The 14,104-nt window shown below is 40.6% G+C and overlaps 1 protein-coding gene across 6 annotated transcripts in view; it reads left to right on the top strand.

The window, feature by feature from the left end:
* Positions 1 to 14,104, top strand: part of LOC140476177 (hypoxia-inducible factor 1-alpha-like) — a 62,628-nt gene that overhangs the window by 16,820 nt on the left and 31,704 nt on the right. For 2 of the 6 annotated variants that reach the window (XM_072568355.1, XM_072568359.1), the window contains exon 2: positions 7,360 to 7,553. In XM_072568355.1, coding sequence (XP_072424456.1) covers positions 7,360 to 7,553 — 194 coding nt within the window. Of the gene's footprint in view, positions 1 to 542; positions 689 to 7,327; positions 7,554 to 14,104 lie in introns of those variants that run through there. The other 4 variants (XM_072568358.1, XM_072568357.1, XM_072568356.1 and 1 more) reach the window with 4 other exon arrangements.

Raw genomic sequence — 14,104 nt, 5'->3', positions numbered from 1 at the left:
GATTGCTTGAGCTCGTTCACCAGGGCCTGATAAGTAATAGAGTCTGAGGATATTGCAACCTTAGACGCTCCTCTTCCCTCATTCAGCATCTCTGGATGGCATGAAATGCAGTTACGTTAACCTTTCACAGTTACCTGGGACTCCATGACCTTTCTAGAGTCCCAGGATATTGCGATGGGCGGGTTAAATGTTTGTCCTGCTTGTGCTGCAGTGTGGAGCTCTGCAACGTGAGCCTCTCAGATCCCCACCATCTTGGATTGCCCCCCACCTTATTGTTAACTGCAAGTTCTTACCTGATCTGAGATGTCTTGTTTCACAAAACTCAGAACTTAACTCTCTTTCCCTACCTGCTCATACTGTATACACTTTCCCGCATGGCCATGCTATCAGGGACTGGTTTACCCAGATATTTTCCCCTTCTGTTTGCTGGGTTGTTCCAGGTGACTTATGTGGAAGATTAATGTATGCATTTGAGACTGTCTTTTTGAACTATACGTCCTATTTGAAGTACTTTTCACCTCACACTTGTGTTTCCTCATTAGTGTCAAAGCCCTCCTTACTACACTGAGGTTTCAACCTGCTTCAAGAAGACCACTGTCATCCCAATGCCAAACAGATATTGGGCAACATGACTTAATGACTGCCACACAGTAACTCTGACATCCATCATTATGAAGTGCTTCGTGAGGTTAGTAATGCCACAAACAATTCCAGACTGCCTTGATCCACCACAATTCATCTACTACCACAGGTACACAGCAGACGTCAACTCCCTGTCCCTAAACTCAACTCTGGAACATCTGAATAACAAGAACACCTACGTCAGACTCCTATTTATTAATTTTAGTTCTGCCATCAACAACCAAATGGATCTCCATACTCTGAGACCCAGGACTCTACTCCCTCTTTTGCAACTGGATTCTCAACTTCCTGACCTGCAGATCTGAGTAAGGATAGGCGACAACATCTCCTGCACAATAATCCTCAACACTGTTGGCCCGCAAGACACGTACTTAGCCCCTTACTATACTCCTTAATATACTCTCAACTATGGCCCAAATTCAACTGTAACTGTATTTACAAATTTGCTGATGACACCACTATACGGTGGATCGGATCTCAAACAGCGAAAGACAGAGTACAGGAAAGAGAGAGAGCTTGCTGTAAACACAGCAATCTATCTCCATCACTGTTAGCAAAATGAAAGAGCTGGTCATCGACTTCAGGAAGTAGGATGGAGGACATGCCCCTGTCTGGATAAATGGTGTTGAGGTGGTCAAGAGTCCAGGTTGCTGGGAGTAAATATCACCAACAATCTATCCTGCTGCATCTATCTCAATGCTACAGTCAAGAAAGCACACCAGCGCCACTGCTTCCTCAGAATGTCCACCGTGACTCTAACCAATTTTTATAGATGCACCATAGAAAGTGCCCTATTTGAATGCATCACAGCTTGGTGTGGCAATTACTTTGCCCAAGATTGCAAGAAATCGCAGCGATTTGTGAACACAGCCCAGTCCCATCACAGGAACTAAACTGCCTTCCATTGACTCGATCTGCACTTCCCTTGCCTTGGGAAAGCAGCCAACACAATCAAAGACACCTCCTACCCCTGTTATACTCTCTCCCACCCCCTTCCTTCCGGCAGAAGGTACAAAGTTTGAAAATAATATCAACAGATTTAAAAATAGCTTCTACCCTGCTATTGTCAGACTTATGATTCTTTAATTATCTTTAATAACCTTTCATTATTAGAGTTGATCTTTCTCTGCACCACCTCTGTGGCTGTAACACTTTATTCTGCAATCTCTTTTATTATCCTGATGTATTTGTGTAAGGTATGATATGTCTGGTTAGCACGCAAAGCGATAGTTTTCACTATATCTTGGTACATGTGACAATAAATCAATCAAATTAAACCCTGTTCAGTGCAACTATTATTTAGGGAATCTTGCATTATAATTTCAGAATTAACAGTTATTGAATTAGTTTATTATCTGGTTAAGAGAAATTGCAAGGTGAAGGGAGTTGATGTGTTCTAATGGCAGTTACCAAATTTTAAATGTTGACTTGATTTACCATCCCCAGCGTCAAGTCTGAATTTTTAAAAAAATTGACCTATTTGATCCCTTAATACAGAGTAATTTTTAGATATCAATGACTTATCATAGAGGTCACCTATAAATTTTGTGTCAAGTCATTTACGTAAATATCAGACATTCAGAGGAGAAGTCATCAGATAGGCAAAAGGACTTTGAGCAGAGACTGGCAGCTAATAGAAAGGGAAGTCTCAATCTTGTTGAAGCTTATAAACAGTAAAAGAGACCAAAAAGCAAATTTGCTTGTGGAGGCAGAAGACTCACGTCTTAATGAATGCTTTGCAAGTGTCTCAAGCAGGACAGATTGAAGAAACTGTTCTCTTTTGCGATGTTTCAAAGTACATTTGTTAGTACCATTCAGAATTATCATTTGACCAGAGATCTCAATGTGAGATGTTTGACAAAAGACCCAACTGCAACATGGTGTTTTTGTGCAGCAACTGACTAGGAACATCAGATGTACTGCCTAAGTGTATGGTAGAAATAGAAGCATTCTCAGCTGTCAAAAGGAAATCCGATAAGCACCTGAAAAGAAGACAACTTGGAGGGAAAAGGCATGGCTGAGAGGCCAGCTAAATCACTATTGCGGGGAGCCTGCACAGAAGCAGTGGCCTCCTGCTTTTTAGTCATAGAGATGTACAGCATGGAAACAGACCCTTCAGTCCAACCCGTCCATGCTGACCAGATATCCCAACCCAATCTAGTCCCACCTGCCAGCACCTGGCCCTTCTATGATCCTGTCAGCTTTCTTGGATTAAAAGATATGATTGTTTGGCTTGATTATTATACTATAGAAAGTACTACCTGATCTCTAATTGTCATCAACAAGATGGTAGTGAACTGTTTTCTGCAACTTTGCAGTCCATCTGAGGTAAGCACATCAATTATTCTGTTGGGGGTTTGAGGAGGCTTAATTTATTAGCCCTAAGGTTTCCAAGTACCGAGCTTTCTGTCCACTGTTACAGCCTCTAAATATTCATCCATCACTGTTCTGCAAACGAGTCTATAGCCAATGGATCCACACCTCCCACCAACCCCATACATTGTGAATCTTTGTGCTACCGGGCAAACTGTATGGTGAAGGGTTTTTCTTAAAACAAAAACAACCAGGTGATTGGTATCTGCAAAAGGTTGAAATGGGCTGCAATTCTTAGGACACAATCAGAGTTTCTTATGGGTGTTATGAAGGTGTGGGTGTCTGTACCTTTAAGAGAGTAAAAGCTAGCAGTGACAGCACCAAGTGTTCTCAACAAGACACAATATAATGTGCTCCAGCTACTGGAGTAGTAAGTTGTCTGGAAACAACAAAACCGATTAGAATTAGGCCAATCAGTTTAAATTATACCCCGAAAAATACCAAATTCCAATCAAGTTTGAGTTGAGTATATTGGTTTTTAAGGGTGTCAATGACACAATCTGTTGCTTTGTGGTGTAAGACAGGGGAAAATTGAACAATTGGGAGGAGAACTGTCACAGGACCAACAACTGTAGACTGCTAGTCAGAACTCTGAGAGGCACCTGTCTAAGAGAAGGAGTTTGCACAGAGAAAAATCTCAACACTAACCTGGAGAGCCAATCTACTGATGAAGATAAAGAGAAGATTTGACCGCTGGCTGGTTTTAAACTATGAATTTTCCTGTAAATCTTAATTGAGTTTTATCGGACTAGTATTATAGAAGCGAAGGTAACAGGTTAAAGTAAGGCGTTGTAGATAGTTGTGAGTTAATTATTCTGTTATACTTAAAGTTAATTTTAACTTTACATAGTTCTTGGCCACTCAAATTTTTACAGATTGCAGCACAGGATGAATCTCTTCTGTGTTGCTGGTTTTAAATTAAGCAGGAGGGTTTACACTGTCGTAACATGGATAGTGCCAACAGGAAAATGTATTTGAGTTCCAATTAATCAACATAACCTGTGCATCCTTGCCTTACCATAGAAAAATATGGCACTACAGACAGCAATTGACTTGACAAATGACTGGTGAAATACAAGGAAGAGATGAAAGTAGGACGATAGACATTTATACTGGAAGTATAAATTTGAAAATGAATAGACTGATAATGAAATGAGCAAAGGATCATGCAAGAATAATGCTGTGTCAAATTGGAGACATTTGAGAATTGGAGAAACACTTTTCACTACCCCGCAAATATATATTGAGCTGATGTGAGGCAAAAAAAATAGCAGTTTTGGGAAGAGCTGGCAAAATAGCCTTATGAAAGATGGTAATTGCAGCTTGTGGATTGCCATGGTGTGCCAGTGCAGGAGGGTGAATGTTTCAGGTGGTTGAACTGGTGCCAAAGAAATCACCTGCTTTGTCCTGGGTGGTAGCAAAGTTTGAGTGCTGTTAACTCCCATGAAAGACACTGTTTCACAAAAATGCACTGGTACGTTTCAATGAAATTTGGTAGAGAGAGTTCCTCCTTGGTCAGTAAACTTTTTTTTTGTTTATTGGATGTGGGCAGCCCTTGCTAGGCCTGTTTTTATTGCCTATGCCCAATTGTCCTGGAATGGAGTGGCTTGCTACTTGACTCAACTTACCTCTGAAATAATCACATTGATGCAGATCTGGGGTCACATAAGCTGGATAATGGATATCCTTCCCTAAAAGAAATTTGTGTTTTTACAACAATCAAGTGGTTCTGTGTTCACCATTTAAGACAAGTATTTTTAATTCTAGGTTTTATTGAGCTGAAATTTCACCATCAGCCATAGTAAGATTTGAACACGAGTCCCCAGATCATTAAATTGGAGTTTTCTATTTGGATTACCATTCCAGTGACATTAGCACTTTGCCACCAACTCCAAAAGATTAGTTTTTGGCAAAGATGCAGATTCAGTTCTCAGATTTTTTTTAAAAGGTTCTGTAAATTTGGGGACATTGAGCAATTTTTAAAGAATAATGTGGATTGATTTAGAAAGTTGTCAACGAGGTAAAAACAATGACTGCAGATGCTGGAAACCAGATTCTGGATTAGTGGTGCTGGAAGAGCACAGCAGTTCAGACAGCATCCAAGTAGCTTCGAACTTGACGTTTCGGGCAAAAGCCCTTCATCAGGAATAAAGGCAGTGAGCCTGAAGTGTGGAGAGATCTCCACACTTCACGCTCACTGCCTTTATTCCTGATGAAGGGCTTTTGCCCGAAACGTTGATTTCGAAGCTACTTGGATGCTGCCTGAACTGCTGTGCTCTTCCAGCACCACTAATTTAGAAAGTTGTCAAGCTGTTATGATGTGAGCAGAGTTTTCAGGGTAGGTTTTTGGACACCAGTTAGGGAGCCTGGAACTTGAGAGAGTGCAATCTAAAAGCTCTGTTAAATTAGGAAAGTCATCTTCCATCCAAAGTGGTAGAAGTTTGTAATTTTTATGAAAATTCATGCTAGATCGCTTGAAATGAGGTTGATAATTTTGTTAGCCGAAGATAGATATAGGGCAAAGGCAAGAAGTGGAGATGAGCTGCAGATCATCCATGATTTCATTGAATGATGGATCAGACTGACAAAAACATATTTGCCTAATTCTGTTCTTAAGAATATGTAGCAAATCTGGATTTTTCTACAGGAGAACTTATTTGATGTTACCTCCTTTAAAAAAGTTACTGATCTACATGCTAATTAAGCTATGGCTCATTTCTTAAAGTAACTCCATTTTAAGACCAGGAAAGTTTTTATCTGAAAGAAAGATAGTAAAGGAATCCCGAAGATACTCTGGTTTCGCAGCATTCGTAGACAGAGGAAAACAGTGTTCACACTTCAGATCTGAAGTTTTGTATATAATGCGTTCCTCACTCTTGTTTTGCTCCAACCTTTCCTTTATTCCTTTTAAGATTGAATAGTGCAAATATTGTAGTAATGTTACAATCTAACTATACATCCAATTGAAATATTAGTCTGGTAATTGGAATGTATCCAAGCTGTTCAAATTAGGCAGTTTGGTCAGAATTCAATATTGACTTTGTGCCTTTGAATGTTACTATAGTTGTTTTACATAATTATAAAACAGAGCATGATTGAAGTTTTTCATATAAAACTTGCATTTGGAATTGATTTTAAGAAAAAATTAAGTATCTAGCTGCTTCTCTGTATCCTTGATCTCAGGAAATAAATATTGCTTTGGTTTTGTTACAGTGTCATCTAGTGGTGAGGTGTGGGTATTAAGGATCACAGTGCCACAGAATAATCTTTAGCTTTGTCTTACCCAGCACCTCCTCGGACCAAATGGATCTTGGCATGGCTTTTAATTGGGCCAGTGGAAATTGAACATAAAATTTTCATTAAGAAGATGCCTTTGGCATTATACAGCACTAAGCCATGGACGCTTGTTGGTGTCATTGTTTTTATCATTTAAAACAGTGGGTTCTGGCCCAAAAGCAGACTTGGAAGAAGCTGTTACTGACCTGGATGAGCTGGCTGACTGCAGAGCCTCAATAATTGATTAATTTTGCAGACGGTGACTACATACCTTTTATCACTTGATTTTTGTATTCACTGCCATAGGAGGTAGAAAATTCTCAAATTGTTTTGTTTAACAAAGAGTTGCTTACTGATTAGAGAGAGAAGGATGTTGTACAATGGGGAAAACATACCGTAGTTCAGTTAATAATCAGATCGGCAGGCTAATCCAAGCCCCTCAATCTGTCAGCTTTCCGCTCAATGACTGAAATTCTGTTATTGATGTCAATACAATGCAGTGCCAGCCATGAACAGTTTTCTTACTGTATTGGCTTTCTACAAGTAAAATAAAAATGAGACATGTAACCACATTATTTGTCTTTTTTTGCCTGTTTATGTTTTCTTTCACATTGTATTTGAGTACTCCAAAAGATGGATAACCATTTCAGTTCAGAGTACTTTTCAGAGTTAGGATTCTTAAAACTCAGTTGGCATTAAGTTTCAAGGGCAATCACTAAACTTTAAAATAAAATATTTAAAACTCATGCTTGTTAAAGATGCTCATCAAAACTGTTGGGTTTAAAGAGTTTTATGTTGCTATGTTTCCAATACTTGTTTTTGTGAAGTCAAGTCAAACAATATACAATGCAGCCACTTTGAGGTTTACTTAAAACACATCACTGCATTTGTTTTTCCCCTCTGCAAAATGTTAAGTTTTGGTATTTTTCCTGTTATTTCCTGAGCAGGATTGTAGATTGTTTTGCCATCTGTTCCCTGTTTTGGAATTGAATTTAAGATGGATGTGAAGCTATTTGTCACCCTTTTGTTAACTGGCATGACTTCTTACAGTTTTATTTCTAATCCCAGCAGTGGTAGTTCCGAGAGAAGAAAGGAGAAATCTCGTGATGCTGCCAGATTCCGAAGGGGCAAAGAGTCGGAAGTCTTCTATGAGCTGGCTCGTGAACTTCCTCTTCCTCACAGTGTCACTTCTCATCTAGATAAAGCCTCTATTATGAGGCTGACTATCAGTTACCTACGCATGAGGAAATTGCTCAATGCTGGTGAGTAGTTTGTTGTACTTTTGAAGTAGCTAACGATTTTGCTTAAGTGACTAAGAATCTAAGATAATTTGCTGGCTGTGAAGTACTTTGGAATGTTCTGAAGACATATGAAAGATTTAAGTAAAAATACAAAGTTATTTCTTTGTACCCAAATTCTAATAGTTTTAGGAAGTTATGTAGATTTTTATGTAAGTTGCTACATTACTTATTTTCCACTAAACAATAAGGGAAAAGTTCAACATGCATTTGTTAATCTATTTTTGCTTCCTTGTATCTCAAGGAAATAACTGTGTCTCTGTACTGGCACAGCATGACTTCATTTATTTTACGCAAAATGGAGTATTGCTTGAGATGTTGGCAATATTATTGACTGGATTGTGGGAAGGTACTGATTAGTCAAGCTATCAACCATCACCTTCATCATCATTCTACCGAACCGTGGAAATTCGAGCAGTTGCTTTGAGATTGTTTTCTAGAGGCTGTGGTATTGAAATGCCCCTCCTTCTCCTAACTATAAATGATGGAAATCACTTGAATTGATGAGCACTTTGTTTTGCTTTCAGTTTTGCATTGTGCACCTTTCCGTTAAAAACCCACAAAACGTTACACCATATCCTTAACCGCCAAAGTGTTCCTTGACTAGCAGGGAACATTCCTGTCTGGCAATTGTTGCGTGGTGTCCATTCATCTGTTGTCACAGCATCTGTATGGTCTTCCCAATATGGCATACCTTGGGGCATCCTTGCGTGCAGTGTATGAGGTAGACAACATTGGCAGAATCATGAGTATCTGCCATGTATGTGGTGGGTGGTGTTCCAGTGTGTGATGGTAGTATCCATGTTGACGATCTGGCATGTCTTGCAGAAGTTGCTCTGATAGGGTTGTATGGTGTTGTGGTTGATGTTGACCAGAAGGCTGACTAATTTGCTGCAAACAATGGTCTGTTTAAGAATTGGCGATTGTTTGGAGGCGTAGGGATGACTTTGGCGTGATGTTTGTTGTCATCAATGATATGAAGGCTGAAAAGAAGATGGTGTAGTTTCTCCACTCCGGAGAAATACTGAAAGAAGAAGGGCACTCTATCAGTTGTGACCTGTGTCTGTGTTCTGAGGAGGTCATTGCGGTTTTTCACTCTGGCATATCGGAACTGGCGATTGAGTTCTTACAAGGGTGTCTTTTCAGCATTTTTGTGTCCATTGCATTCCTCCTCATCTGAACAGATCCTGTGTATACGCAGGGCTTATCAGTAGGTGATGTTTTCTTGAACATGTTTAGGGTGAAAACCTCACAACACTGCACTTCTCTAGTTATCTGCGGGCCTGTGGTCGAGTGAGGTGCTGAGGTGTCTTCCATAATAGAGATGAGTATGTCCAAGAATGAGACTGATTCTGAAGAGTAATCCGTGGTAAATGTGATGGCGGGATGAAATTTGTTAGTGTCGGTATGTAGTCATTTTAGTGATTCCTCGCTGAGAATCCAAATCAATCGGATTATCCATCGTCCCTTAATTTACTGTTCAGCTGATGACACTTTACTATGCAGTCTGATACTTTATCACTTGCAAAGACTTATTATTTAGCCTGTTCGATACGCCATTTTGATCTGTCTGCCTAATAAATTGGCTCCTTTTCCCTTCACCTGATGACGGATTAGTGGACCTGGTGTCCTGAGAGTTAAATTTGAAATTAAGGAGTGAAAATAGTAGTCACATTTCACTGGATTGAGTACCTAGAATGGATATTGCTGGGATAATGTTAAATTATTCTTTTTGTTGACAATGATGTGATTCTTAAGGTATTTATATCTTTTGTCATAAAATGTTAATTTGTTAAAGAATGTTGGCAGATTGATGTGACTAACAGAAGTGTGACTTTCAGAAGGGGTTGATATTTCTAATCATGTCTGCACCGGTTCTTCAAATGAACATCATTACATAATGCCAATCGCCTGCTTTATTTCTCCTCCCCCCACAAAATTCACAAACGTTATTTACGTCCAAGTAAACATCTAGTGCCAGCTTAAGTTTAATCTATCCCAATCTCACTTCCGAGACAGCAATTCTATTCTCTTTCTCTGTATCCATACAAATCTTTTGGACAGGGTTTCTGCACAAAATGATTGCTTACAGACAGCCTTGAACAGATCAAACATAAAAATAGCCTCTGTTCCAAGGCTGGTCTGTCAGAAAGCACATCTTCAGTACAGTACTGCCCTAGCATGTCATCCTAGATTTCTGTGATTTTTGCCTGCTTCCTTTCATTTTATATTTTCCTAGGACTTGGTATAATCCCGGTTACTTTAGTTTACACCCAGTATCTTCTGATTTGCTCTGCGAAGTGGATGGCGCTCAAGCCCAAGGAGACTTGAAAGTAATCTAGGAAATAGATACTTAATGTTTTTTTTAAACTGTGCCTGTTTGCCTACCATACTACCTTTATTTGTCCTTTGCAGCCATAAACTGATGTGATTGATCAAATAGGTCCCAAGGTTCTAGGATAAGTCTCCTCTCTGCTTGAACATAAATTGTCAGGGTGGGCATTCCAGTGCAATACTGATAGAATGTTCTATTGTCTCTGGAATGAAACATTAAACTGAAACCCCAGCTGTCTGCAAGAAAATGTTTTGCAGCACTATTTTGAAGAGTTGGGAGTTGTCCACTGTCCTGGCCAGTTTTTCTCTTACTCACACCATTAAAAAGACATGATCTTGTAAAAATTGTGAATTTGCTGTCCACACGCTAGCTGTTGCATTGTTTCACTTCAGAAAGTACCTAATTATCAGTGAAGTGCTTTGAGATGTCCACTGGTTTATAAGGACATAATTTGAATGTAAGTCTGTCTTCCTTTTGTGATCATTATGCTCTGAATTGCATTCTCAAATTTTTTGCATCGTTTCTCCCATAAACATTTGTCAATATAACTGATGTGAGATCCTCCAAAATTGTTTACATTATTTGTCATGTAAGCCTGCTTGAAAAGTGTTTTTTTTTAATTTTGGTAGTTTATGCTAACTACATTCTCTCATAATGGACTCTGTACTTCTCCCTGGCAGTTGTCTGGTACTGATGTGGCCTGTTCACAACCTTGATAAATTTCCAATAACACAATCTGATCCATCATCAAAACTATGCACTTTTAAATTCATTCATGTAATGTCAGTTTTGCTATCTCGGTCAACATTTATTGGCTAGAGGGCAGTTAATCGTCAACCATATTGCTGTGGGCTGAGAGTCAGCGTTAGCCAGAACAGATAAGGGTTGTGGCTTTTTTGCACTAAAAGACATTGGTGAACTAGGTGTGATTTTCACAACAATCAACAATGATTATGTAGTTACCGTTGGGCAGCTCTTCATACCAGATTTTTTAACTGAATTCCAGCTTCGCCACCTGCCATGATAGGACTTCTCCAAATTCTATGTATTGGGTATAACCCTTCAGGCATGCAGGTGAGGGTCGAGGAAGTTGCAAATAAAGGGGGGGGGGGGTGTGCTTAGGGTTATGGGTGGGGAGAGGGACAGAGTGGTGATAGGGAGTACAGGTAGTAGGCACAACCTGATAGGTTGACTGGAGAAATGAATCTGGTTGGTAGAATCTGGAAGGAGGGGTCGGTTGGAAGGGAGGAGAGGCTGGAAAGGGAGTCAGGATGGATGGAAAGGTTATTTGAAATTGGAGAACTCCATATTGAGTTCTCCAAACTGTAGGCTGCCCAGGCAGAAGATGAGATGGTGTTCCTCCAATTTGTGGTTCACTGTGGCAATGGTGTAGACAATGGATGGACATGGAGGAGAGGGAGTGGGAAGGGAAATTGAAATGAGCGGTGACGAGAAGTTTAGGCTTGCCTTTATGCTCCCAGCTGAGATGCTCAGCGAAACATGCCTGTAGTTTACGTTTGGTCTCATTGATGTAGAGAAGACCACTTTGTGGGAGCACTGTATACTGTAAACTAGACTGGAGGTGAAGGAGGTTATATGCTGGCAGGTTTTGCATCGTAAAAGATGCAAAATCTGCTGGCTCACCACCTCCCTCACCTCCATCCAGGGCTCCAAAAAGTCCTTCCAGATAAGACAGAGGTTCACCTGCCTCGCCTCCAACCTAGTTTATTGTACCCAGTGCTTCCGATGTGGTCTTCTGTACATTGGTGAGAACAAAGGTAAACTAATGACACTTTTCATTGAGCATCTCAGCCTGGCCCGTAAGGGCAAGCCTCACCACCTCCACCCATTTCAATTCCCCTTCCCATTTCCTCTCTGACATGTCCATCCTTGGTCTCCTCCATTGCCACAGTGAATCAGACTACACATTGAAGGAACAACACCTCATCTGCCTGGACAGCCTACAGGCAGAAGGAGTCAACATTTGAGTTCTCCAAATTCAAATAACCTTGCCACCCATCCCCTGACTCCCTTCCCAGCCCTGTTTTCTCGTTCCATTCCTCCAACTGCCCCCTCTCCTTCCAGCTACCAACCGGATTTAGTCCTCCACTCGACCACCAGGTCATGCCTACCACCTGTGTACTCACTCACCAGCACCTCATCACTCCACCTCTCTTCCCCATGCATAACCTTTCCTCTTCCCCATCTCTTTATCTGCAACTCCCCCTATCTCCACCTCCATTCCTGAAGAAGGGTTATATCCGAAACGTCGGGACTTCTCCACCTACTGATGCTGCCTGGCTTTCTGTGCTCATCAAGCCTCCTGCTTGTCCATTTTGGATTCCAGCATCTGCAGTTTTCTTTTCTCCCTGATAGGATTTGAGGCCATGTTTCCAGAGTATTGGCCTGGGGTTGTGAATTGCTACTCTGGTGACATAACAAAGATGCTGCTGCCTCTCCATATTACATCCATAACATTATTAATTTCTGCCATCTTCTGCTGAAATCCTTGTCCATGCCTTTGGTTGCATCAAAATGTAGTATTCTAATGGACCCGTGGCCAGCTTTCCATCTTCATCCTCTGGATATTTGCGCTGATCAGTCGTTATCCAAACACCAATTAAATGGATTTGTGTTGGTTTTTCACTAAGCAGTCTCTCTTTCGCTCTTGCTCTCTCTCTCTCTTTAACTCTATAACCTCATACTGCCCTGCAACTGCATCTTCTAATTCTGTCCTTTTACACGTCTATGATTTTAATTGCTTCACTATTGCCAGCATTGCCATCAGATGCCTAGACCGAGGAATTCCTTTCTTAAATGTTTACCATTTTTTCTTAATTGTTCCTATAAAATATATGTACTTCGTAATTTGTTCTGGTGGCTCAAATATCAAGTTTTGTCTGATTGGGGTTGTGAAGAGCCTTGGAATACCTTACTCCATAACTGCAGGACTAGTTCTTCGTTTTAAGTGTAATTTTGAGTGAATTGACCAATTGTAACAATTTTTCTCTAGTTAAACTTGCCCTATTTCCTCAGGAAACTTTGTGTTGAAGTGCTGCAACTTCATTATTTTCTCTGTGAGAAGCTAGAGAAATGAATCCTGGGCTCCTTGCTGAGATATACTGGTATCATTGATAGTCACTGATGTCAGTGCCAGAAGACTGAGGTTGGCTAATGTGGTACCATTATTTAAGAAAGGTGGTAAGGACAAGCCAAGGGACTATAGACCGGTGAGCCTGATGGTGGTGGGCAAATTGTTGGAGGGACAGGATTTACATGTATTTGGAAAGGCAAGGACTGATTGGGGATATGAACATGGCTTTGTGCATGGAAAAATCATGTCTCACAAACTTGATTTGAGTTTTTTGAAGAAGTAACAAAAAGGATTGAGTAGGGCAGAGCAGTGGATGTAAACTGTATGGACTCCAGTAAGGTGTTCAACATGGTTCGCCATGGGAGACTAGTTAGCAAGGTTCGATCTCATGGAAAACAGGGAGAACTAGCCATTTGGATACAGAACTGGCTCGAAGATAGAAGACAGAGGGTGGTGGTGGAGGGTTGTTTTTCAAACTGGAGGCCTGTGACCAGTGGAGTGTCACAAGGATCGGTGCTGGGTCCACTACTTTTCATCATTTATACAAATGATTTGGATGCGAGCATAGAAAGTATAGTTAGTAAGTTTGCAGACGACACCAAAATTGGAGGTGTAGCGAACGTTGAAGAAAGTTACGTCCGATTACAACAGGATCTTGATCAGATGAGCCAATAGGCTAAGGAGTGGCAGACGGTGTTTAATTTAGATAAATGTGAGGTGCTGTGTTTTTGGGAAAGCAAATCTTGTAGGACTTGTACACTTAATGGTATGGTCATGAGGACTGTTGCTGAGCAAAGAGAGCTTGGAGTGCAGGTTCATAGCTCTTTGGAAGTGGAGTCGCAGGTAGATAGGATAGTGAAGAAAGTATTTGGTATGCTTTCCTTTATTGGTCAGAGCATTGAGTACAGGAGTTGGGAGGTCATGTTGCGGTTATGCAGGACTTTGGTTAGGCCACCTTTTGGAATATTGCCTGCAATTTTGGTCTCCTTCCTATCGGAAGGATGTTGTGAAACATGAAAGGGTTTGGAAAAGATTTCCAAAGGATATTGCCAAGGTTGGAGGATTTGAGTTATAGGGAGAGGCTGA

This window comes from Chiloscyllium punctatum, chromosome 4 (assembly GCF_047496795.1).
Source record: "Chiloscyllium punctatum isolate Juve2018m chromosome 4, sChiPun1.3, whole genome shotgun sequence".
In the NCBI taxonomy this organism is placed as follows: domain Eukaryota; kingdom Metazoa; phylum Chordata; class Chondrichthyes; order Orectolobiformes; family Hemiscylliidae; genus Chiloscyllium; species Chiloscyllium punctatum.
This window is presented reverse-complemented; position numbering and strand designations above follow the sequence as displayed.